The 21,796-nt window shown below is 55.0% G+C and overlaps 2 protein-coding genes across 24 annotated transcripts in view; both read left to right on the top strand.

The window, feature by feature from the left end:
* The window catches only part of celf2 (cugbp, Elav-like family member 2), an 85,410-nt gene extending 73,688 nt beyond the window's left edge, over positions 1 to 11,722 (top strand). For 5 of the 21 annotated variants that reach the window (XM_037242779.1, XM_037242780.1, XM_037242776.1 and 2 more), the window contains 10 exons: positions 610 to 744; positions 2,468 to 2,547; positions 4,598 to 4,759; positions 5,199 to 5,262; positions 6,051 to 6,188; positions 6,895 to 7,023; positions 8,015 to 8,212; positions 8,327 to 8,429; positions 8,555 to 8,699; positions 8,787 to 11,722. In XM_037242779.1, the coding sequence (XP_037098674.1) occupies positions 610 to 744; positions 2,468 to 2,547; positions 4,598 to 4,759; positions 5,199 to 5,262; positions 6,051 to 6,188; positions 6,895 to 7,023; positions 8,015 to 8,212; positions 8,327 to 8,429; positions 8,555 to 8,699; positions 8,787 to 8,984 (1,352 nt within the window). In that variant the 3' untranslated portion in view covers positions 8,985 to 11,722. Of the gene's footprint in view, positions 1 to 609; positions 745 to 2,467; positions 2,548 to 4,597; positions 4,760 to 5,198; positions 5,263 to 6,050; positions 6,189 to 6,894; positions 7,024 to 8,014; positions 8,213 to 8,285; positions 8,430 to 8,554; positions 8,700 to 8,786 lie in introns of all 21 variants that reach the window. The other 16 variants (XM_037242795.1, XM_037242784.1, XM_037242794.1 and 13 more) reach the window with 12 other exon arrangements.
* Positions 11,723 to 13,121: 1,399 nt separating this feature from the next.
* On the top strand, positions 13,122 to 21,421 carry LOC119116940 (USP6 N-terminal-like protein). 3 transcript variants are annotated; one of them, XM_037242763.1, is made up of 16 exons: positions 13,122 to 13,302; positions 13,985 to 14,120; positions 14,204 to 14,286; positions 16,417 to 16,490; positions 16,572 to 16,651; positions 16,727 to 16,766; positions 16,829 to 16,909; positions 16,973 to 17,080; positions 17,146 to 17,255; positions 17,328 to 17,376; positions 17,476 to 17,596; positions 17,692 to 17,786; positions 17,863 to 17,928; positions 18,008 to 18,107; positions 18,175 to 18,327; positions 19,221 to 21,421. In XM_037242763.1, the coding sequence occupies exons 3-16, from the start codon at positions 14,283 to 14,285 to the stop codon at positions 20,417 to 20,419; spliced, it is 2,280 nt and encodes a 759-aa protein (XP_037098658.1). In that variant the 5' UTR covers positions 13,122 to 13,302; positions 13,985 to 14,120; positions 14,204 to 14,282; the 3' UTR covers positions 20,420 to 21,421. The 3 variants fall into 3 exon arrangements, with proteins under 3 accessions (XP_037098658.1, XP_037098657.1, XP_037098656.1); XM_037242762.1 differs by lacking the exon at positions 13,985 to 14,120; XM_037242761.1 differs by lacking the exons at positions 13,122 to 13,302; positions 13,985 to 14,120; positions 14,204 to 14,286 and adding an exon at positions 15,502 to 15,668.
* Positions 21,422 to 21,796: the final 375 nt, after the last annotated feature.

Here is a 21,796-nt window from a genome sequence, read left to right on the forward strand (position 1 = left end):
GCGGCGCGCACTCGGCACGCATCCATCCACTTAACGATAACGACCTGGAAATAAAGGCTGCGTTAGCGTGATGAATGGACGGCGCGAGCTCTGTTAGGCCACGCCGCCGCCGCCTGACTTCCGGAAAGGGAGGGGGCCCAGCGAGTGGAGTGGCCGTGCTTGGACCGCCAGCCACAGCAAACTACGAGATAACAAAGCAGCTTTTTCAGCCAGCGGATGGCTCGCAAAGGAGCGTCCACGTAGCCCAGCGCCACTTATCTTCTTACTTTTTTTTTTTTTAAAGACGCAAACAATCCGCCGAGCAAAATAAACAAGCGCGCTATTGATTTTCAACAGAGCTGTTGAGTGCAACAGAGCGCTTGCTGATATATCTGCCGCGCCCGCCGCTGACACCAAAAGGAATCAGATTAGCATTGAACGGATGGATGGATGGATGGATAGAGGGAGGGCCACCTGAGTTGCGGACAACGAGCGCTCCGGTTGGCCTCTGTGACGCTGTGGAAAAGCTCTCTCTCTCGCTCTCTCTCTCTCTATCTCTCTACCAACCCTCCCTCTCTCCCTCCCTCCCGGTTTGTTTTGCTCACCTTGTTCTGTGTGCTCTGGCCACAGCGGTGGAAGACAGGAAGCTGTTCATCGGCATGGTGTCCAAGAAGTGCAACGAGAACGACATCCGGGTCATGTTCTCCGCCTTTGGCCAGATCGAGGAGTGCCGGATCCTGCGGGGCCCTGACGGGCTGAGTAGAGGTGCGTGGCGTGGCGTGGCGCGGTGCTGGAAGCCGCTGGCCTCCATCCGCAACAGCCTCCAGTGCGGACCTTGGCGTGACATCTTGAGGCTGTTGTGGGCGGTGGGAATATTTTGGCTCTATATAGCATCTTTCCCTCTCTCCCCCGACCCCTTTTTCCTGCCCCCGCTCCGCTCACCCTCCTCCTCCCACCACCACATCAGTCCTGTATGTGCGCTTCACCTTGCCGTCCTCGCCCAGAAGGTTCACTTGAAAGTACGCCCCACACCCATTCAAATCTGAATTTGGCCCGCTACCTGACAAAACAGAACTTCCGCCGGCCGGCCGGCCGGGGGCAAAGGTCAGCCACGCGGTTGCTCGTTCATAGCCTGGCCTTCCAGGGAGAATTGCAAATGCTAGCTCATTTTCAAAGCCCCCCACCGCCTGTGCTTCCTGTGCCCCTCCCTCATGCCCCTCCCCCTTCTCCTCTTCTTCCTCTTCTTCCTGCCAGCTTCGGTGTCATCTTGTCAGTCGTGTGTTGTTGTTGTCGTTGTTGTGGTTCTCGTGTCGTTGTTTGAGCGTGGCTTTGACTCTCTCAGCGCGCCGCACGCACGCACGCACGCTCTCTCTGGCGACCGCGTTTTTTGTCCCAATTTGTCCTGCCAACACCCGCCTGCCCGCCCGCCATCCATCCGCCGACCTCTTTGCCCCCAGCGCCGCTCTTTTGTCCTGATCAATATATGAAATGTCTGGAAGTGAAAAGAAGAAGTAGCACCGCGTCGGTTTGTCCCGCTAATAAAGGCCCCTGACCGGGCTTGGCAAATAAACGGGTCCAAAAGCGAGTCCCGGGACCTGCCGGCCCCCCCTCACCCCGCCGCCGCTATTAAAAATTGCGCCATCAATCAGAGGAGCCGCGCCGCTATTAATAAAATATGGATCATACCGGCGGGCCGAGGGAGCCAGCCTACTTTCACAAAAGGACGACTTGCCGAGAGGTATTTTTAGGGCCGGTGGAGAGAGGGAGGGAGGGATGGAGGGAAAGAAGCAACCAGCTTGACTTTATTTCGGGGCACCAAACGGTTCAAGCTGACTTTCTGGGCCACCCATGGCTTGAGAAAAGGGCAACTTCCCCGTCAGTCATCTGGCGGGGGGGCAGACACCTCGACCTGGATGGAAGTCCCCGGGTGGGAGTCCCCGGGTGGGAGTCCCCGGGTGGGAGTCCACGGGTGGAAGTCCACGGGTGGAAGTCCTTAGAAGCAGCGCAACAAAATGTTTTGGGGGCGCACTCCCAGTAGACACAGCTACCTAGCGACCTATGAGCGCAGCTCAAGAGTGCCGGTTGAAAAGTTTTCGCCATCCTCTCAGGCTCGCTTTCAGGAATCCTGGTCCCGTCAAATTGTTTTTGAAATTCCTCCAGCAATTGTTTTCCCTGGATTTGCGGCGAAATTCCCCGCGCTCGGCTCGGGATGGCGCGTACGGATGCAGAGAGGGCGGGGCTGCTGCGCTTGTCACGACGCCGTGCTTGTTCCCCGCTGTTGTTGCTATCGCGACCGACAACACTCGTTGTCCCGTTCTCTGTTTTTTGGGTCTCTTGTGGGTTTTTTTATAACGACGACGTGTCCAACCCTTTTGTCTTGTTTTTGTTCTTTCTCGTCTTTCCTCTTCCTGCCCTCCCTTCCTCCCTCCCGCTGTCCCGCCATCCCTTCCCCTCCTCCCTCCCTCCCTCCCTCCCTCCCTCCCTACAGGATGTGCCTTTGTCACGTTTTCCACCCGAGCTATGGCACAGAATGCAATCAAAGCCATGCACCAGTCTCAGACGATGGAGGTACCGTACCCTCTCATCTTGTACTCGCCGTCAAATGTGGAGATGAATTTGTGTTGCAGCCACTTGAGCGCTCGGATTCGCTTTGAATCCAAAGAGTCTTTGCACGCGCGGGGCGCCAAATTTCACGTCTTTCCGTCAGCTCTGACCTTGTGACGGCACGATTATGGCGCGCCACCAAAGTTGACCGTCATGCCTCCACACCCGGACGCAGCGTCACTCAAATGTTTGCCGCAATCCGGAGGCTCCTCCGGAATCTCGCTTGTCGGCCGAATGTGGCGAATATTTGCAGGGGGCGCCAACAATCGCAGCGTAAGAGCAGATTTGCCCACAAGTGGCTAAACTGCCTCACCTTTGACTCGGGGGCGGAGCTTACCGCAGCCCTCCCTCATCGGCTACGCCTGAATGGGATGGCGCTCGCTTCTTTTCGTTTTGTGCCTTCCGGATGGGGGACGTGCCCGACCGAGTCAGCGCTAATAACAGGCTGCGAGCGACGTTGTCCCCCGCAACCCGTGAGCGCCCCGCCCCGACGGCCTCGTGGCATTGTGCCGGCCAGCGAGCGCTTGGGAGGATTTGATGCCAATGAAATTTGAGCGTGGTGTGCAGGGAAATGGAGCCAAAAATGGATGTATGGAGGTGATGAACGGCCACAAGTAGAAATGTGCGCAGGTGTCTGTCTGTCTGACTGTCTGTCTGTCTGACTGTCTGTCTGACTGACTGACTGTCTATCTGTCTGTCTGTCTGTCTGTCTGTCTGTCTGTCTGTCTGTCTGTCTGTCTGTGACTGTCTGCGTGCATGTTGACACTGTCGTATCCGGCGTCTCATTATGGCGTGACATTCGCGTGGTGCCCGCCCGCCTGCCCGCCACCTGAATGTCATGTCCTAATCAAAGCGGATGCCAGCAAGACTCCCGATTGGTTGACGGGCCTCACCACCGTCGCGCACGCACGCACGCACGTGTGAGCGCCATTCTTTCCAGCGCCTGCTTGTGTCAGCTCCCGTCCGTTGGCCGCCTCGCGAGTGCAGCCGCAAAGCAACAAAGCCGTGCGTGCTGGAAAACGCAGTCTGCCATTTTGCCTGGTGGCGGCCATTTTGAGATCTGCGAAATGGCTGCTTTAGCAACGTCACGTTGGCTGGCAATCCAAAAAAGGTTCTGGGGAAGCGGCTGAAGAGAGACACAGACAGAAGGTCCGCCGCTTTGCTTCAAGGGCAACCGGCTCATTTCAGGGATTTTGTCCCTCGGGAGAGATTTGAGCGCTCATCCCCATAGCCGCATTTTGCCACTCGGAAGTCCAAAAAAGAAGGCGCCTGCCATTTTGAGCGTCCCGTGGAATTGCTTTTGAAATGTCAAAAGCGCTCCACGCTTGGGTCTATCATGAGGAGAAGGCAAAAAGGAGCGCTCTCTCTCACCCTCGCTCTGCGTCTGCCGTCTCGGTTCGGCCCCGAAGCCCCTTGACTTGGATTTGGTGATCACACCCACCAAGAAGAAAAGCAAAATGCACTGGACAGCTATGATGCAAAGATGATCCAAATTTGGTAAAGGGGGCAAACAAATGGCAAAAGAAAGCCCGATCATACTCAATCTTGCCCCCCCCCCCCGTAAGAAAAAAGAAATCTCACACACAGACAGAAAGTGAGTGGGCCGCCCAGTCTCCCCAATTAAAGTGATAATGGAAATGTCTCAATCTTCAAGTGTTGCCGCTCCTTCCTGCTCTTTGCAGTCATCCAATCGCTCTCCCTCCCTCCCTCCCTCCCTCCCTCTCACACACACACACTTGCGCAGCTGATGAAATAGTTGAAGAAGTGGGGAAATCTTTTTCTGGACTCGCAGATAAGTGAGCCCTTGCGGACCCCGCTGGCTTTGGAGTCGGGCTTCCTGTCTGCGCACGCGCGCGCGCGCGTGTCATTTTGCGTGCTTTCAAGTGGCGCCCCCGCCGACAAGTGCAACGGCACGATGGCAGAGCGAGCGAGCGAGCGACACTTTGGATGGCGCAAAGAGCGACGGCGCAAATGCTTGTTTTTGCTTTTGTCACGTTGCGCCGGCGCGCGGCAGGGCTGCTCGTCCCCCATGGTGGTCAAGTTTGCCGACACGCAGAAGGACAAAGAGCAGCGGCGTCTGCAGCAGCAGCTGGCCCAGCAAATGCAGCAACTCAACAGCGCCACCACCTGGGGGAGCCTGACGGGCCTGGGCGGACTCACCCCGCAGTACTTGGCGGTAAGATGGGGCGGCGGCGCCGCCTCCTCCAATGCAAAGTTTCCACTACCGACAAGGTAGAAATCTTCGCCGGCCGGGCACTATTCTTGGAGGCGAGGAGCTAAATTCAGCCTTTGTCTCAAACAAAAGGATGAGCCCTTTTAAAGGTCTTCTGGTCTTTGTTACCATGACAACCCCGCCCGCCCGCCCGCCACAAAGCCTTCCCAAATTAGACATAAAGGGAACGACGAGGAGGAGGCAGATGAATGAGAGTCATTTTTAGGAGCTCTTGGTGGGCCGCCATGAAACTTTGAATATTTCCTCTCATCCGTCTTTGAAACAATCGGGCGCAAAAAGTGCCTTTGGCTTCTACTGCGGCCACCCGCCCGGCGAGTCACGCCCCAAAAAGGATGATACGGGAACTCAAACTGAAGCTTTGTTTTGTTGTCTTTATGTGCAGTTGCTCCAACAGGCCACTTCCTCCAGCAACCTGGGCGCCTTCACCGGGATCCAGCAGATGGCGGGTGAGTTTCCGGCGCGGCGCGGCACGAGGCGGCACGGCGCCTCCCTCTCCGTCCAAAAGCATTGCCGGTCGGTCGGTCGGTCGCCCCCAAGATCGATCAAGCCCGGCCCGGCAAAGATTTGTCACGAGCGCCCGGCAGCTCGCTGGGGCTGGACTCAAATGGCAGGCGTTGATCGCTGGACGCCGGCGTGCGTCGGTGCACCCGCCCTAGCACGGTGACCTCGTCCCGGCAGACTTTGACCCGTTTCCTCCCACTCGGCGCGCTCGCCCAACGTGCCTCACAAACTGGCTTTGTCCTCTCTCTGGCAAAGTGTCTGACTGTCCTTGTTCCAGAATTCTTTGGCCATGCAAGTGTCTTGGTTCTGCCATTCTTTGACCACCATCATGTCTTTGTCTCCAAAGAAGTGTTCTTGGCCTTTGGCAATGTTTCTTTCTCCCGGAAGTTCCCTTCTCGGCGAGGTCTTTGACAAAGTTTTTTTTCCCTGGAATTCAAAGACTTATTCCACAGTCCGTTGGGCGCCAACGGCCGGCCCGGCTCCTCGACGACACCACGGCAAAGTTGATTCCACCGGCTTGTGTGTTTTGTGGGACTTGCGCCCCGCCCGATTGAGCCAGGAGGCCCCTGACTGCCTGGCTGGCTGGCTGGCTGGCTGGCTGGCTGGCTGGCTGGCTGGCTGGCTGGCTGGCTGCCTGGCTGCCTGCCGCCTGCCTGCCTGGCTGCCTGCCGCCTGCCTACCTGCCTGCCTACCTGGCGAGCCGGCTTGACTCTGTGGCTCCCCCTCTCTGCAGGTATGAGCGCACTGCAGTTGCAGAACTTGGCCACTTTGGCAGCGGCGGCGGCGGCGGCGGCCCAAAACTCCGCCAGCCCGTCCACCGCCAACGCCCTGTCCTCCGGCGCCGCCTCCCTGGGAGCGCTGGCCAGCCCAGGTAACGCCGCAGTGCTGTCCGTCGGCTCGCCCCGAACGCGGACGCCGGGGGATCGCTCACCGACATTGCCGCCAAACTCCACCGATCACCCGTCGGCCATTTGTGTGACACGCCTTGTACGTGCGTGCTTGTTTTTGGTCAGCTGTTTGTCGGTGCTACCGGCTTGTTTTTGTGGGATTCCACTGCGTGTGCTTACCCAAAGTGTATCCGGACAACAACAACAAAAAAGGCTCAAAATGTTGGCAACAGAAATGACAAACACTTGAGCATAAATTGAGATACCAAAAACTGGCACAAACACAGAAAATGGCATTTTGAGTTTAGATAAAGACGTGGAAATGGTTGCGTGAAATTTGGATGGGGCGGATTGGTTGGGCATTTTGGGTAAGCACAAGCACCTGTAGGCTCCAAATACGGGCGCTAGCACATGCCCCTCCTTCTTCTTCCTTGTTCTTGGTGGACATTGCGCCTCACCACTGCCACCTGCGGCCACCAGCCTGCATGGAACCGCTAGTTCATCGTCACCTCACGCACACGCGGCCCTTCCCACGCGTCGATCTTTTTTTCTGGTTGTTGTGCTCTTGTGTTTTGGTTTTTTTCTTTGCTCGTCGGTCGGCTTGGCCCATCTTTGGGGGAGGGGGCTTTCGGCTTTTTGCCGACGTCCCCCGCCCTGACGGTGTTTGTCTTTGCGTGTGTGTGTGTCCAGCAGGGGGCGCCCCCGCCGGCTCCAGCGCGGGCGGCATGAGCTCGCTGACGTCGCTGGGCACCCTGCAGGGCCTGGCGGGCGCCACCGTCGGCCTCAACAACATTAACGCACTAGCAGGTAGCGTCAACAGTGAGTATTCATCTGCCACGCCTGCCTGCACAAAGAGGCCTCGACTCCGCCTCCTACGAGTACGCCCAATTGGCACGTGTCAGTAGACGTGTCCCGGTTCGTAGGATGCGGGAGGGCCGCTCGCTCCCAAGGCCAAAGCCTCTCCGTCCCTCTGGTGCCTGTTATGTTGCCGTGGTAACCATCCATTGGCTAGTTCTTCTTGTCTGTGTCCTGCTGCTTCCTGCTGCATTGGCACTGGGCAGTCTTCGGAAATCAACCCCGGGCAATGAGCCACGTGCTGCTTCGCCTGCCGTTGTAGCGTCGCGTAAAAGAGCACAAAGCTGTGGAAGGGAGCGTTATTGTTTTTCCGTGAAAGTCGGCCGATGTAAATCTGTGCTGACGCCCCCCCCTGTGCCCCGCCCCCTTCTGGGGTCTTCATTGGCTCTTGTGACAGGCGAGCTTCCGACACATTATTCTCCGCTGACCTTTAGCGCATCCGCTGCCCCAGTTGAAGTCTGTGGGGGGGGGGGGGGGGGGGGGGGGCGGGGGTCTTGAGCACATCCTCCCCACTCGCCCTCATTTAAACACATCTAAACCTTAATTGAATTGCAAAGGTCAGCGGTGCAATTATTCCAGAATAAATGAGTGACCTATAATCCTGAGTGCCGCAGTGATCATTTATTTGCTCACGTCTGACGCTGAGACGACAGGACGCCCCCCTCCCCGACCGGGTGGTGAAATGAAGCTGTGACATGCCGCTAATGAGCGCCACCGCCGCGTTTGGCTCAGGGACTTGACCGCGTGCCGAGTGACCTCGCGGTCGGTCGGTCGATGGCAACGTTAAAAAGAGAACCGAATGACTCCATTGACTTGTATTGCAAACGCCGTTTGAGCCATGTTGAAATATTTCCACAATAATTGTTCATTTGGCAAAAGTGGAGCCGAGGAGTAAAGCCGAGCGCGCTCTCGTTTCTTGGTCGCCACGGATGTAAAGTTGGCGAAATGCTCTCAGGTATGGCGGCCCTCAACGGCGGCTTGGGCGGCGGCCTGGCCAACGGGGCGGCGGCGGCAGCGGCGGCGGCGGCGGGCACCATGGACGCGCTGACGCAGGCCTACTCAGGGATCCAGCAGTACGCCGCCGCCGCCTTGCCCACCCTCTACAGCCAGTCGCTGCTGCAGCAGCAGGGCGCCGCCGGCAGCCAGAAGGAAGGTAGACCACGTGAGCAGCGCTCAATGGCTTTTGATTAGGGATGGGCGTGACCGACGTCCGCTGTGAGCCGCAGGTCCCGAAGGCGCCAACCTGTTCATCTACCACCTGCCGCAGGAGTTTGGCGACCAGGACATCCTGCAGATGTTCATGCCTTTTGGGAACGTGGTCTCCGCCAAAGTCTTCATCGACAAACAGACCAACCTCAGCAAGTGCTTCGGTAAGGGCCTTTGCCTTCCCAACGCCCCACGCATTTGCACGGCGGAAACTGCCAGAGGCCTTTTTTTTTTTCCTCTTTCTTTTTCTTTCTTTCTTTCTTTCTTTCTTTCTTTCTTTCTTGCTCAGGCTTCGTGAGCTACGACAATCCGGTGTCGGCGCAGGCGGCCATCCAGGCCATGAACGGCTTCCAGATCGGCATGAAACGGCTCAAGGTGCAGCTGAAGCGCTCCAAGAACGACAGCAAACCTTACTGATGTCGGGCCGGGCCAGGGTGAGGTGTGGCCGGCAAACGCCGCCGCCGAGTGTGGTTTGCTGTGGTCTCGGGAGTAACTGTGCTCTTGTTGTGCTCCTCTTCCAGAACATCATCTCCATGCCTGGCTTGCGTGTCTCGCCCCCCCCCCCCCCCCCCCCCCCCCAGCAAAAACATTGTCATTGGCCCCACCGCCGGCCAGACGAACAAACAAAAACTCAAGCGTCTCAAGGTTGGTGTCTTTTTTTTTTTTTTTTGTCCTCACCTGCACTGAGCCGCGCTCGCCCCAACGCTGACGCCTACTGAACATTTTCTTTGGATTTGGATCACCTTTTGACTTTTTTTTTGCATGTGACCTCATGTTTTGGTGAGGTGACAACCACAAATCAATGCGAAACCAACACAAAAGCTGCACTCATTGGTACAAAAAACATTTGCCTGGTCTTTCCTTTGTGACGCGTTTATGTGTGTGTGTGTGGGGGGGGAGCCCTGGTGTGGCCCAGCTTAAGACTACTTCCGCACAGTTTGGACTCTGAAGCTGTTTTTACATTTTTCAGGCCGTGTAAAGTTTTTGATAAGGAGTTTCTCACTAAAGTCTATATAGAGAACCACTTTTTTCTAGAGTAGTTTCAAGGGGAACAACAACAACAACGAGGGGGGGGGGGGGGGTTGAGCGAGCAAGCGAGCGAGATTTGAGAAATGCTACCTACTTGTGTGCCCTTTTGCTGAACTGCCTCCCAGACAGACAATCCGTGGTTTCAATGCACATGATGAGATGACCTATATTTTCTACTCTTTCAATGTATTCAAGTACAAAAGAACAAAGAAATGTCGGTGCTTCTCGTGACTTTTAATATCTCATGGCAAGTCCAAGACGCTCTTGTCTCATCTATTCTTTGACCTTATTTTTCGTTTTGAATGAGAAGACTCGAGTTTACTTGAACAATAGCCTTTCTTAGAAATTTGTTGTTGTTTGTTTGGATTTTGGTTGTTGTTGTTCTTTTTGTTGTTCTTTTTTTTCCGCTTAACTGGTTGTCGTTTAATTAGCTCGATAAAAGGAGTCAAATCTATATCAATGGAAAGAAATCTATGAATCTCTATATCTCTAATGTCAGCTTGTGGAGCATCAATGTCATGATTTGATTTGTCTATGTGATGGCAACCAAATATTTAGACGTGCGTTTTGTGTTTTTGTCTTATAACCGAGATTTTGAAAAACAAAAAGTGGACTGTAGTGCCAAATTGGGAAGAAGCGACTTCCCGCCTAGCGCGTGTGCGTGCGTACCGTCCGTCGCCGTCTTCTTCTTCTTCTCCTTCTCTTTGTGACATGATGATGATGATTTGCTAACGCGTATTTTCTTCTCAGTGTTTTCATATTTAAAACATTCTCGATTTCAAACGAGAAAAACGCTAGTTTGTTCACTTGTGTGGTCGGTCTTGTTGCCTGAGAAAAATGTCATGTTTGCTTTTTATTTAGACTTTTGTTCTCTTTGTAAAAATGTACAAAAAAATGCAAAGTGCCCATGTGTCACATATATATAAATCTAAATCTCTCTATATATCTCTAGACATGTGCACACGCACGCACACAATTGTGCAAGACCTCACTTTGTTGTTATTATTATCAATGTTATTATTATTATTATTATTATTATGATTGTTGTTATTGTTGTTGTTGTGCGGGAGAGCCCCCAAGTGTGAACACTTCCACTGGAACCACACACACTTGACTGACGCATGCGTATACACATTGACAAGCCTCAAGGCGCGCACACACACACGCACACACACTCAAACTGAGCTACCTGTCTACACGTACACGCACATTGAAACAGACACACACCCACACGAGCAAGCCTTAGCACACGCGGGTCCAGGCTCTTGTCGGGCGCGTCACTTTCGAAGCAAAGCACAGCGCGGGCGGGCGGACGGACGGACGGACGGAACCGCACTCCCCTCCCTCCCTCCCTCCTGCCGGCCGCGCGCGGCGTCAACAAGCCAAAGCAAATTTACGCGGCCCGGCGTCGCCGCGCGACGCCTGACCCAGAAGCCGCCCTCCCTCCCTCCCTCCTCTGCGCCTCTTTATTTTTTTGCACAAAAAAAAAAAAAAAGAGAGAGAGATAGAAAAGCAGCGCTGTTTTGTACACAAGATGCTCACCACTGGCCTTAAGCAGGGACGTCAGCCTCACCACCTTTTGCCAAACCAACCAACCAACCAACCAACTAACCAACCACTTTTGAAGACGTTGGTGGATTTCCTCCCAAGGTGGCCTGCCTGCCTGCGCCGTTCTCGGACGCAGCCGTCGCCTGCCTGCCTTCTGGATTCACTCAGTCAACGTGCGTCGGCCATTCACATCTGCACAGTGCATGGACGAGCGCTGCGCAGCGACTTTGGAAGAGGCGCGCTCGCTCGCTCGTGTTGTTCTAATGGAGTAAGTCGTTGTCTTGCCTGCCAATTGCGCATTTTGAAGGGCTTCCAGCCGGTGCCGGTGCCGGTGCACGCGGGTGGCATCAATTTGCGTTGCACGGGACAAAAGCAAACCTTCCTGTCCGCATTTCCAAAGCTCCTCTTGAGTAGCGGCCGAGAGCTTTTGCGCGCCTCTCTCTGCCAACATAAGGGTTCCTTCCGATGGGTTTGTTTTGCAAGACCTTTCTGTGATTTGGCTGGCTGACAGACAAAGTCAAACGAGGCGTTCACTTGACAAGCACAAGCGTGGTTCCTCTGTGGGTCGTTTTGTTTGTAATTCTTTTCTCATTGAACCGTTCACATGGGGGCTCTCCCGCTGCTTGTAACTTTGGATCTTGTCACTTCTCTGTCGGCCTTCCTCAATTAATCACGTCTTTGATTAAGTGCTATTTATGGAAACAAAATGGGAAAAAAAATCATAAGCTTGTGATTTCTTTGCATTTTGACTTGTCGAGTGTTTTGGAGCATCTAAAAAATGTCTGTGTGTGATTTTTGCCAAATAACGCTTGTTCCCGTGTTCTTTTTTTTGTTTTTGTTTTTTTTGTATTTCCAAAACTAAAAGAGTTTTAAAAACGTGTTTTTCTTGGTTGTGTTTTTGTGGAGCAAAGTTGGCGGGATTTCCCGTGTGTGGTTTGACCATGCACGTCTTTCTATGCGGAGAGAAAGGTTGCAGCAGCTAGCTTCCCGTGCTGCTATCTATCCCGTTGAGGCCTATCTATCACCTGCCGCTCCCGGCCGGACAATATTCCGAAATTTGCGTCAGAGTGGCGCAGGCGGCTGGTTCTCGCCGCCTTCAAATCTCGCAAGCGTCCTTCCCCTCCGATAAGCCGCCAAATCCGCAGTGCCGCGCGGTGGCTTTTGCGGCCGCCACGTCTCTTATTAAATATTGATTGAGGAGTTGAAGCCCGCTAATCTGGCCTGCCCGTCCGTCTCGCTCCATATTACATCTGCGGCACCGACCCTCATCCCTTGGATTTGCTTCCACCCGTTTGGATGTTATGCTGCTGCTGCTTCTGCTGCTGCTCCTGCTTGTATTTCCACCACTAAGAGGTCTGTTTTGCGTTGGTATCCTTTTTATCTCGACCACATTCAATACAATAAGGTGTATTTTGGGGGGGGGTTAAACATGGCTGAAAGATTGCAGCGTCTTCCGCAGCAAGGCGTTGTTCTCCCGCGGCAAAATTCTCCAACATCTTTCTCCAGGCCAAAGATCGCGGAAAATGATCTGAAAAGGGCTGCGTGAAACCACAGTGGCCGACTGAGCGTCCCTGGACTTCATGCGGCAAAAATGAGCGCTTAAAAGCAACTCGATCTTTTTGCTGGGTCTGCTCGACTCAAGATAAACATGCCCTGCAAATTTCGTGTTTCTCTGTTGACCTAAAAATCAACGACACTCTTTCAAAGTGGCTTGACAAAAGTGATTCAAATGTCCTTTTTGTAGCTTTTGAAAAGCCCTGCTAAACCTTTTACTGAGATTAAAAAAAAAAAAAAAGGTGTTCCTGACATTCAGGAGGTCATTAAAATGAAGTGTTGATTAAAGGAAGAGCTTGTTTATTTCCCGATTTTGTTGAAGTAACGAAAGAAGCAAGCTCCTTGGGTCCCAGAAAAAAAGCTTGACGTGCTTTGACGGTGCTTTGCTGCCCTCTTGCGGTTATTCGCGACACTCGCCCAGATTTCCAATGATGGAAGAATTGCAGCATTTGTTCGGCATTCTTGCTCGCCACGTTAAAGGCGATTTGTACGGTGCCTAAAAGTCTCACAGTTAACCTTTGAAACAATTTAGCACGCTAGAATGACAAGGCTCCACCAGTAGAACCCCGTGTGTAATTGCTGACGTTTTTACGATTGCTTTGCGCTCCGAACATTTCGAATGTCGATGTTCCAAAAAAAGAACAGTGGTGGCAAAGCTGCAGAAACTCAAACCTAAGTTAGTCAGTCAGGTGTCCGTCCACTTGTCGTGACGCATGGAGGCGAACCCGGAAGTGGCACGCGGAGGGGTCGTGCGGGGCGGCGCATCGCTACCTGGCTGCCTGACGTCCTCCTCCGCGGCAGAGTTTGAGAAGTGGCCCAGACTTCCTGGTACATGGCCGGCCGGACGGCGAAGGAGCCGCGCCGGTTTATCGACGACAGGAGCGACGACGCCGAGTTGAACGCAAGGTGAGGCTCAGCGGACACTGATTTGTTATCGTCCCGGTTTGGAGCTTCTGTCGTAGAGCTGGCGGGGGGGGCACTGCGGGGCGGGCTCTGCTGACCGACCGACCGACGGACGGCCGGCCGAGCTCCGTTCGAGATTGGCAGCGTCAACTCCAATGTGGCTCTATTCGCCTTTGTTGGGAGTGTTCTTTTAATTCTTTGGCGTTTGATGAAGAGCTCACGGCCAGTCTTGTGATTGTAAACTTTGTGTTTATTTGTATTTTCCCAGGCCTACCTAGCCAAGCGCCCACTCGTGCGGGTTTAGCCGACTTAGCACGATTCGTTTTCCGGCCTTTTCCTTCAAAATAAATGTGACTAGCGTGTCCGACATGTATTACGATTTCATTTCTTGATGTGTGCCTAGCGTGGACATTGCCATTCATTTTCGACTTATCGAAAGATAGCTTACAGTTCCGCTTAAAATGTGGCTTTTGGCGTGTCTCTCTATAAATAAATAATGTAAAGGAGAAGTGACGTAACGAGGCAGTCAGTGGTGCGCCTTTCCATCCCTCCTGTCCTGCTTCAAGGTAATGCGGCTTAGCTGCACTTGGAGGCTTTGCACTTGGAGCGTGAGCCAGTAAACAAGCACCTGGCGGGACAAATTGAACCGTCATTGTCAACTCTCCTTCCCGGTGTGTGATGACAGCAGCAGCAGCAGCAGCAATGTGGCAGGCTAACGTCTTGGGTCTCGGCACTGGCACGGCCGCTTTGGAAGTCGGTCGGTCGCTCTCAAGCGGGTCGGGTCCGGGCCCGAGTGCCCCCATCTTTGCAAAGTGAAATTTGTGAGTGGCGCACGTTTTCCGCTGTCTCCGGCCGGCCGGCTCTCTCAAAGTGTACACCAATGTTGTTTTGTTTGTGCGCGCAGGTCATGAGTGCCTCGAGGAGGAAGAAGAAAGCGGAGAACGAGCACACCCGTCCAGAGATTCTGCCTCCGGGCTCCTGCCATGAGTAAGTTTCAGACTGCCTTGACTCGGTTTCACGACAAGCGCAACGCATTCCTCGCCACTTGTTGTTGTACAGTTGTCTGAGCAAAAAGTTGCGTTGTCGAGGTGCTGCCGAACAAACACCTTTGGCACGGTTGCTGTCAAATGGCACGCGTGCCACGGGATGCCAACTTTGCATTGGAATGTGGTTCATTTGCCCTGCTTCTCTTTGGCCCTTTTCTGTCTTGTCTCTGATGCTGACGTGATCACGTGCGTGTTATCTTGGATGGCGTGGCGTGGCATGGGGGGGGTTGTTTGATGACAGGAAGGGAGTTGTGCTGGAATAGGAGTAGAACGGGGCAGCAAGAGGAAATGAAGCCCGGGGGCATCAGAGCACAGCACAGCGCAGCGGTGTTGTTGACCTGCTACTTGCGCAAGTTGAGCACGGGAATGGCAAATTCAAGCCACCCCACAACAGCGAGCGCTCCCAAAAATGACGGTCCCGATGGTTGCCACCAACTCACTTTCCAATGGCAGTGATTTCTTTTTTTTTTTTTGCACAAAATGTCCACCACAGCCTAGCAACCGAGAGCGGGAGGCATGGTAACGCGGCTAATTAGACCTTCCGTCTCATGACGCCGTCGCGCCGCCTCATGCGTGCCGTTCGGGAAACCCGCTTTGCGCCGCAGGAGTGGAACGGAAATGCTGAGGATAAACACTTGGAAAAAAGAAGAGCAATGACAACTCCATAAAAATGTTTTGACAAAAATATGCTTGAAAAATGCAATCACGCTTTCAGTTAAATGTTAAGTTATGTATTCAAAACCGTCCTTTAGAAATAAAAATAAAATCGATGTAACGCTCCATTAGGAAAAATACTTTGCAATAAAAGTAAATACAATTACAAAAGAAATGAAATGAAGTACAATAATGTGCAAGAGTATAACAACGCTTTTGCTTTGCTCTGTTTTGGATTGATTTCTAATGAACTCGTGCGAGGGCGTGCTTTCTGCGACCAGCTCGCCATCTTCTGGGGAAGGGGAGGGGAGGGAAGCCAGAGAGAGGGAGCCAAGGCGCATGTTCATTTCCATCCAAAGGACGTGCGGCGGCGGCGCTGAGGAGGGCAAGAAGCAGAAGAAAAGGGGGAGGAGGGCGGGAGGGAGGGAGGTAGGGCTGACACCCCGCAGCTCCAGAGCGACGCCTCTCCCCTTTACGGGACAGCGCCATCCGAGGACGTGCGGCAACAACGCGAGGAGGGGGTGCCGGCGTGATTGCCGACGCTGCGCCACGGAGCTGGGAAGCGACGGGACGCTGGCGACGCCCCCCCATCTGACCCCGCCACCGCTGTGAGCATGCAAGTGCTGCAGATGGTCAAGGAGCTGGTGTCGTCGTCCGCTGCCCTCCGAGGTGCGTGCGTGCGTGCGTGCGTGGGCGGGCTCTCCTCAGCCAGCCGCACTCACCTTTGCAGGCCGCTCCTCCCTCCCTCCAGAACTTCTTCCTTGTTGAACTTGCCGAAAGCTGAGCTCCCCTGTGTTGCGCTCGGCAAAACCTTTTGCCCGCCGAGTCCATCGGGAGCGGTCCGTTGGGAAGCCTGTCCTGTTTTGGACCGGTTGGCCGGCCGGGAATTCAAGCATGTTTGTTTTGGGTTTTTATTTTTTTAATCTGAAAAAAAAACATTGCTAAAATATCCAATAGGGAGAAGGAACGGAAGGTGGTATTTGTGAAGGTGGCGGCCCGCGGCCGTCCAACAGAGCAGCTGTTGTTTTGGCGCGGGAATGTCGCGGGCGGGAATGAGGACGGGCGCCGACAAGCGGCGGCATTGTGAGCGCTCTCGCCGCCCCTGATCGGGGACGCAAGGGGAAGGTAAAGTGACGACGACGCCTTTGGTCGGCGCTCCGCTCGGATTAGGTCTCCACTCGAGCAAACGCCACAGCCGAGGCGGCCGGACACAAAAGACAGCAAATGAGATCTCGCCTCTCGCTCGCGCTGTCCTCATTACGCCTGTGGTGGTAACTGATTGTAGTGGCGGAGTGCAAAAGCAAGGCCGGCCTTCATTTCGGTGGCCTTTTTTTGCCAAACAAATTGCGGCTTGCCACGTTCTGTTGGCCTTGGTCTAATTTGTGCCTCCTGTTTTGTTTTTTTTCCCCCCTGTCAGCGTCCGACAGCGATCAGGATGCCGCCGTGAAGCTGGAGCGGGAACGGGCCGAGATCGTGGCCAAATATGAAAAGGTTGAAGGAAGTGGAAAAAGCTGCCACGGGATGTGAACTTTTGAGCGGTGCTTTTGTCAACGCGACATCTTTTTGTTCCAGGGAAAGGAGTCCACCGTGGAGCCCTGGGAGGACACCAACTTCCACCTGTACAAGGTCGTCGACCGCTTTGGCTTTGTGCAGTAAGCGCACACACACACACACGGAGAGAGAGAGAGAGAGAGGCACAAACAGTCTTTCATCCTTGTTGCGTTAAGCGAGAAGGAGCTTCCGGCCTACGATGCGGTGGAGGAAAAGGTAGGCCGTCTGCACACGCTCAAAAGCGCTCCGCTGTCTCGTCTGACCCACGGCCTGTGCAGCACAAGCACACGGAACTGGAGAGGACCACCAAGTGGCTCAAGATGCTCAAGAGTTGGGACAAATACAAGAACAGTGAAAAGGTGCCTTCTTCTGGCCAAAGTCCCGCCGTGCAGATGGCTAGATTGACTTGTCTTTTGGCCCAGCTTGTGCGGAGGATCTACAAGGGAATCCCGCTGCAGCTCCGAGGTGAAGTTTGGGCTCTCCTGCTGGACGTTCCCAAAATCAAGGAGGAGAAGAAGGGCTTCTACGAGGTGGGCCGCCGTTTTGCGCCGTCTTTTGCAGCCGCGGGCTGACGCGGCTGTCGCGTCGGCCGCAGAGGCTGAAGGCCACGGCCGAGGCCTCGTCTCCCGACGTCCGCCAAATCGACCTGGACGTGAACCGGACCTACAGGGATCACATCATGTTCATGCACCGCTACGACGTCAAGTGGGTTCCTCCCGAAATGCGGCCTGTTGTTTCTGCCGGGCCGGCTGCTCATGGCTTGCTCTTGCATCGCAGGCAGCAGGCCCTCTTCCACGTTCTGACGGCCTACTCCGTCTACAACTTGGTGAGTGTCGAGCGGGGCGGGGCGGGGCGGGGCTGGGCGGCCCCCGTCATCCCGGGAAGCCGTGTCGGGCGAGCGGCCATCTGTCCTCATCCTTTGCAGGAGGTGGGCTACTGCCAGGGCATGAGTCAGATCACGGCGCTGCTGCTCATCTACATGAACGAAGAAGACGCCTTCTGGGCTTTGGTCAGGCTGCTGTCGGGACACAAGCACGCCATGCACGGTGGGGAGCGTCTGGCCGCCCAACGCATGCCGCCCGCCCGCCCACGCATGCCGCCGCCCTCCGAGGGCTCTAATTCCGCTCCCCCCCTTCCCCAGGCTTTTTCGTCCCCGGCTTCCCCAAGCTGATGCGCTTCCAGGAGCACCACGACCGCATCCTGAAGAAGATGATACCCAAGCTCAAGCGTCATCTGGTCAGCGGGCGTCGCGCCGCGCCAGGCGCAAAGCCCCCAGGCCCGCTCGCTCACGGCTCGTGTCTCCCTCCCGCAGGACAGCCAAGAGGTTCGGACCAGCCTCTACACCATGAAGTGGTTCTTCCAGTGCTTCCTGGACAGGGTGAGCGGCTCACAAAAAGGCACAGCTGATCTCTTGAAGAACCGCCAGACAAATGGGCGCTTTTCTTTTGTCTTCCCAGACTCCTTTCACGCTCACTCTCAGGATCTGGGACATCTACATCCTGGAGGGTGAGAGAATTCTTCCCGCCATGTCCTACACCGTCCTCAAACTGCACAAGAGTGAGTCCGCCCTACGCCGTCGGCGCCGTGCCGCTGTTGTCGGCTCACTTGCCTTGGTTGTCCCCAGAGCACCTGCTCAAGTTGCCCATGGAGGAGCTAGTGGACTTCCTGCAGGTCACCTTGTCCAAAAATTTCTTTTTCGACGACGACTTTGTGGTGGAGCAGCTGCAAGCCTCGGCGACGGAGCTCCGAAGGGCCAAGCTGGAGTTGCCGGCGCCAGGTGCTGCCTTTTCTTTGGGTTTTGCTAGTACGGTGATCTGCCGCGCTTCTCACTTGCCTTCTGCTTTAACCTTCCTCTCTTGTTGCTCTTCTTCCGAACAAACGTTAGTCAAGCGCTGCAAAAAGGTGGCCGTGAGTGGGGGCCACTTTTGCTCCTACAACGCCAACCGGTGGGATTTCCGGACCGCTCTCGCTCCCCCACCCCCACCCATGTCCATCCGTCCGTCGTCCTGTCTGTTTGACACTTTGCTTTTGTGTGGAGCCCCCCCACCCCCCCTCCTTTGGCTGACGCTGCTTCTATTTTTTCACTCGCGTGGGTGAAATAATGCTCAACGACAACAAACGCTCGATGGTAGAACGCGTAAAAATGGGCATCTCGGAGCCCCCCCCAGAATTTTGGAGAATTCCGCCCCAAAGCCCGTTTCCTTTTGAAAGATGCTAGACCGAGTTCACACCGAGCCACCAACCCACCCGACCGACCCTTCGTGACCCCTGAAGTCCGTCGTGTCGGTTCAAAGCGGGCATTGGGCGGGGATGGTTGCCCTCAAAGGCCGTTTGACTTTGCGCTTGTACTTCACCGCACGCCTTCCCGCAGCGACGACTCCCTCGCCGTCCGACCGGCGGTCTGGCTCCGTGCCCGGAACCTCCCCGGCCGGGCAACTGTGCCAAGGATTCCCATCCTGAGACCAAAGTGTCTTTGAGTTTTGTGTCATTGAAGTGTGGTCCTGAATGTAACTGTCTTTTCTTTGGCAGTGGACTTGCATGACTTCATGTCTGTCCCCGTTGTGATGTGACTCTGCACCGCACCCCCCCTCCACTAATGACATGACACGACACGGCTCGGCTTGGAGCGGACCTTTCAACTCTCTTCTGCTCTCTTTTTATTTCTGGCAGCTCAAGATGAGGAGTTCCCCAAGAAGCCTCTCGGGCAGCTTCCCGACCTGCCGGTGAACCACGCGGTCAACGGCCGGAGCCACGTCGAGCCCCCCCCGGGGCCGCCCGCTCCCCAACGTCCCCAGTGCGGCTTAGGGCGGGACTCGCCGGACGCTTCCAGGTATGACGGTCACCCCAAGGTGGCTTCCGACGGGCAGCGCTCGCCAGAAAGGGAGGCGACGCCCACCCCGAGGCCGCACAGACACACCGACGCTCATCGAGACCTCGGCCCCCGTTGGTTCAAACCCTCCGAGACCAAGCTGGAAGCGGCCAAAGCCATGGCGGCCCAGGAGAATCCGCAGAACCCAGTAAGGTACGCTCCGGCCCCCTCCGGCCAGGACGAGGGCCCGCGGGGCGAGCAGCGCCGGGAGCGATCCAAGGGCTCGGTCACGGGCGCCAACCGCGGTTCCGACGCCTCCCAGTACGACAATGTTCCCGGGCTACCGGAGACGGAATTTGAAATCCTGGAGCTGGAGAGACCCCCAACCAGGATGCGGACGCCTCAGAGTGAGATCCCCTCATACGGCGCTCGCGGCTACGGCGGGAATGTCTTCACGGCGCAGTCCGGCTTTGGGACGCCTTCCCAGCCCCTCGCGGTGTCATTTGCCCATCACAGCCGCTTCCCTGGAAAGCAAAAGCCCCCCCACCGCCATCACCAGGCCCCTACCGAGGTCCCCATCTTTCACCCGGGGTCCAGACACTACGCGGCAGCCGGCGGGGATCAAATGTCCAACCACGTGTCGCCGGAGCAGGCGCTCATGAACTACGTGGCAAGCCAGCGCAGGGAGCCGCCCCACCGTCCCCGAGCACCCCCCTTGCAGCTGGAGCCCCAGGGGAGGAGCGCCACCCACATCTACTCCCCTGCACAGTCCCATGCCCCTTTGGACTACAGATTAGAAGGGCGCGTCCAAGGGGGGGCCCTGGAGTCCCAGTGGGGCCCAGAGGAGGAGGCGGCGGCGCAGAGCCCGGGCGGGATGCCTCGCTCGCCCAGCTTCCGGAAGGCCCAGATGTCTCCCGTGGAGGTGTTTGAGTTCCCGGGGAACGGCGACGGCGGGACACGGCAGCCCGTCCTTCGCCAACAGCTCCCCCGGGTGTTTGGAGGAGCGTACTACAGCCACGCGCAGGAGGCCTTTGCCATGCAGGAGTCCATGCTGCTCTGAGCGCAAGTACGCACGCACGCACCAGCCGTCGGAGTCATGTACTGGTTCGGTGCCCCTAACGAGTAGATTCTGACTCATCCCCCCCACGACTGACTCGGGCGTAGTGGCTCAAGTGGCTTTCGGTGCCAAAATCAAGTCAGCCGCTCTCTCCCCTTGAAAGATATTTGCAACAGGGAATTGGAAGCTTGAAAATAAAGGCTGAAGATTTTGAATGTAAATCCTAACAAGAGGATAAATGTATCCACCAGAGAGACAAAAAGTGAGCGGCCCGTCCGTCCGTCCGTCTTTCTTTTGGTTACTAACCCAAGTTGACACTGGAGCTCTCAAGCGGAGGAAAGAACTCTCTCACTGGATGTCACGGACACTTTGAAACACCTCCGCTTTTGACTCGATTTCATTTTGTTTTGACTTCATTACGACTACCTGAAGTGCAATCTTTGGATTGCTTCGATTTGAATAACACTGAGTACTGTACGGTGAGGCCAGCCAGCTAGCCAGCCAGCGAGCGTCTTTTGCTCTCGATTCAAAACACAAATGTCATTTGTGAGCGCTACTTATAGTTTTGGGTCTGATGATGTCACTACATTTGTTAATATAACTTGGATTCGATTTTCCTCATGTGTTTGTCACTACATTTGTTCATATAACTTGCATTTTATTTGGTTTGGGTTTGTTTTTGCGCATTTATTTGACTTGAAGTTGCTTTTAATTTGACTCGGACGAGTTGTGGGCAAATTTGCGTCAATGCAATTTCCTTGTTGTCAACACTGTCGAGTGAGTGAGCCAGCTACGGTGAGTCTCTTCTTAAACGCAAAAAGCGTTGGTGACGCATTTGAGCGTTGCGTCTTTGTTCTGCTGTATTTTTACTAGACATGCCTCAAGTTTGCATCAACCTGTTCCATTGACTTTTTGTCGACACTGTCGAGAGTTTGCGTCGTCTCAAGACTAACGTCTCGCTTGCATTTGCATATTTTGGCTTATTAAACAAAAAATGCAACAGTTGCCTTGTCATGTCTTACCAAAAACGAGGAATGGCTAAACGCCTGCCCCCTAGTGGCAAAGGGCAGCAGGGCAGTACGGACGTTGATGCCAATTCGTCCCTCTCAAGTGTTTGAGCAACTTCTAAAGTTAAGTTAAAGTCCCAATGATCGTCACACACACACATGTGGGTGTGGTGAAATTTGTCCTCTGCATTGAACCCATCCTCGTGTGATTTGGATACATCCCCTGGGGGAGATGGGAGCAGTGAGCAGCAGCGGTGCCGCCGCGGCGCTCGGGAATCATTTGGTGATCTAACCCCCCAATTCCAACCCTTCATGCTGAGTGCCAAGCAGGGAGGCAATGGGTCCCATTTTTAAAGTCTTTGGCCGGCCGGGG

The sequence above is a fragment of the Syngnathus acus genome, chromosome 23, assembly GCF_901709675.1.
Source record: "Syngnathus acus chromosome 23, fSynAcu1.2, whole genome shotgun sequence".
In the NCBI taxonomy this organism is placed as follows: domain Eukaryota; kingdom Metazoa; phylum Chordata; class Actinopteri; order Syngnathiformes; family Syngnathidae; genus Syngnathus; species Syngnathus acus.

Bases quoted from the DNA above. Each gene is read 5' to 3' on its own strand.
- LOC119116940 (XM_037242761.1), top strand. From the start codon at position 15,614: ATGCAAGTGCTGCAGATGGTCAAGGAGCTGGTGTCGTCGTCCGCTGCC. The intron at 17,597-17,691 runs GTGGGGAGCGTC...CCCCTTCCCCAG, and splicing joins ACACAAGCACGCCATGCACG to GCTTTTTCGTCCCCGGCTTC. The intron at 17,787-17,862 runs GTCAGCGGGCGT...TCCCTCCCGCAG, and splicing joins CCAAGCTCAAGCGTCATCTG to GACAGCCAAGAGGTTCGGAC.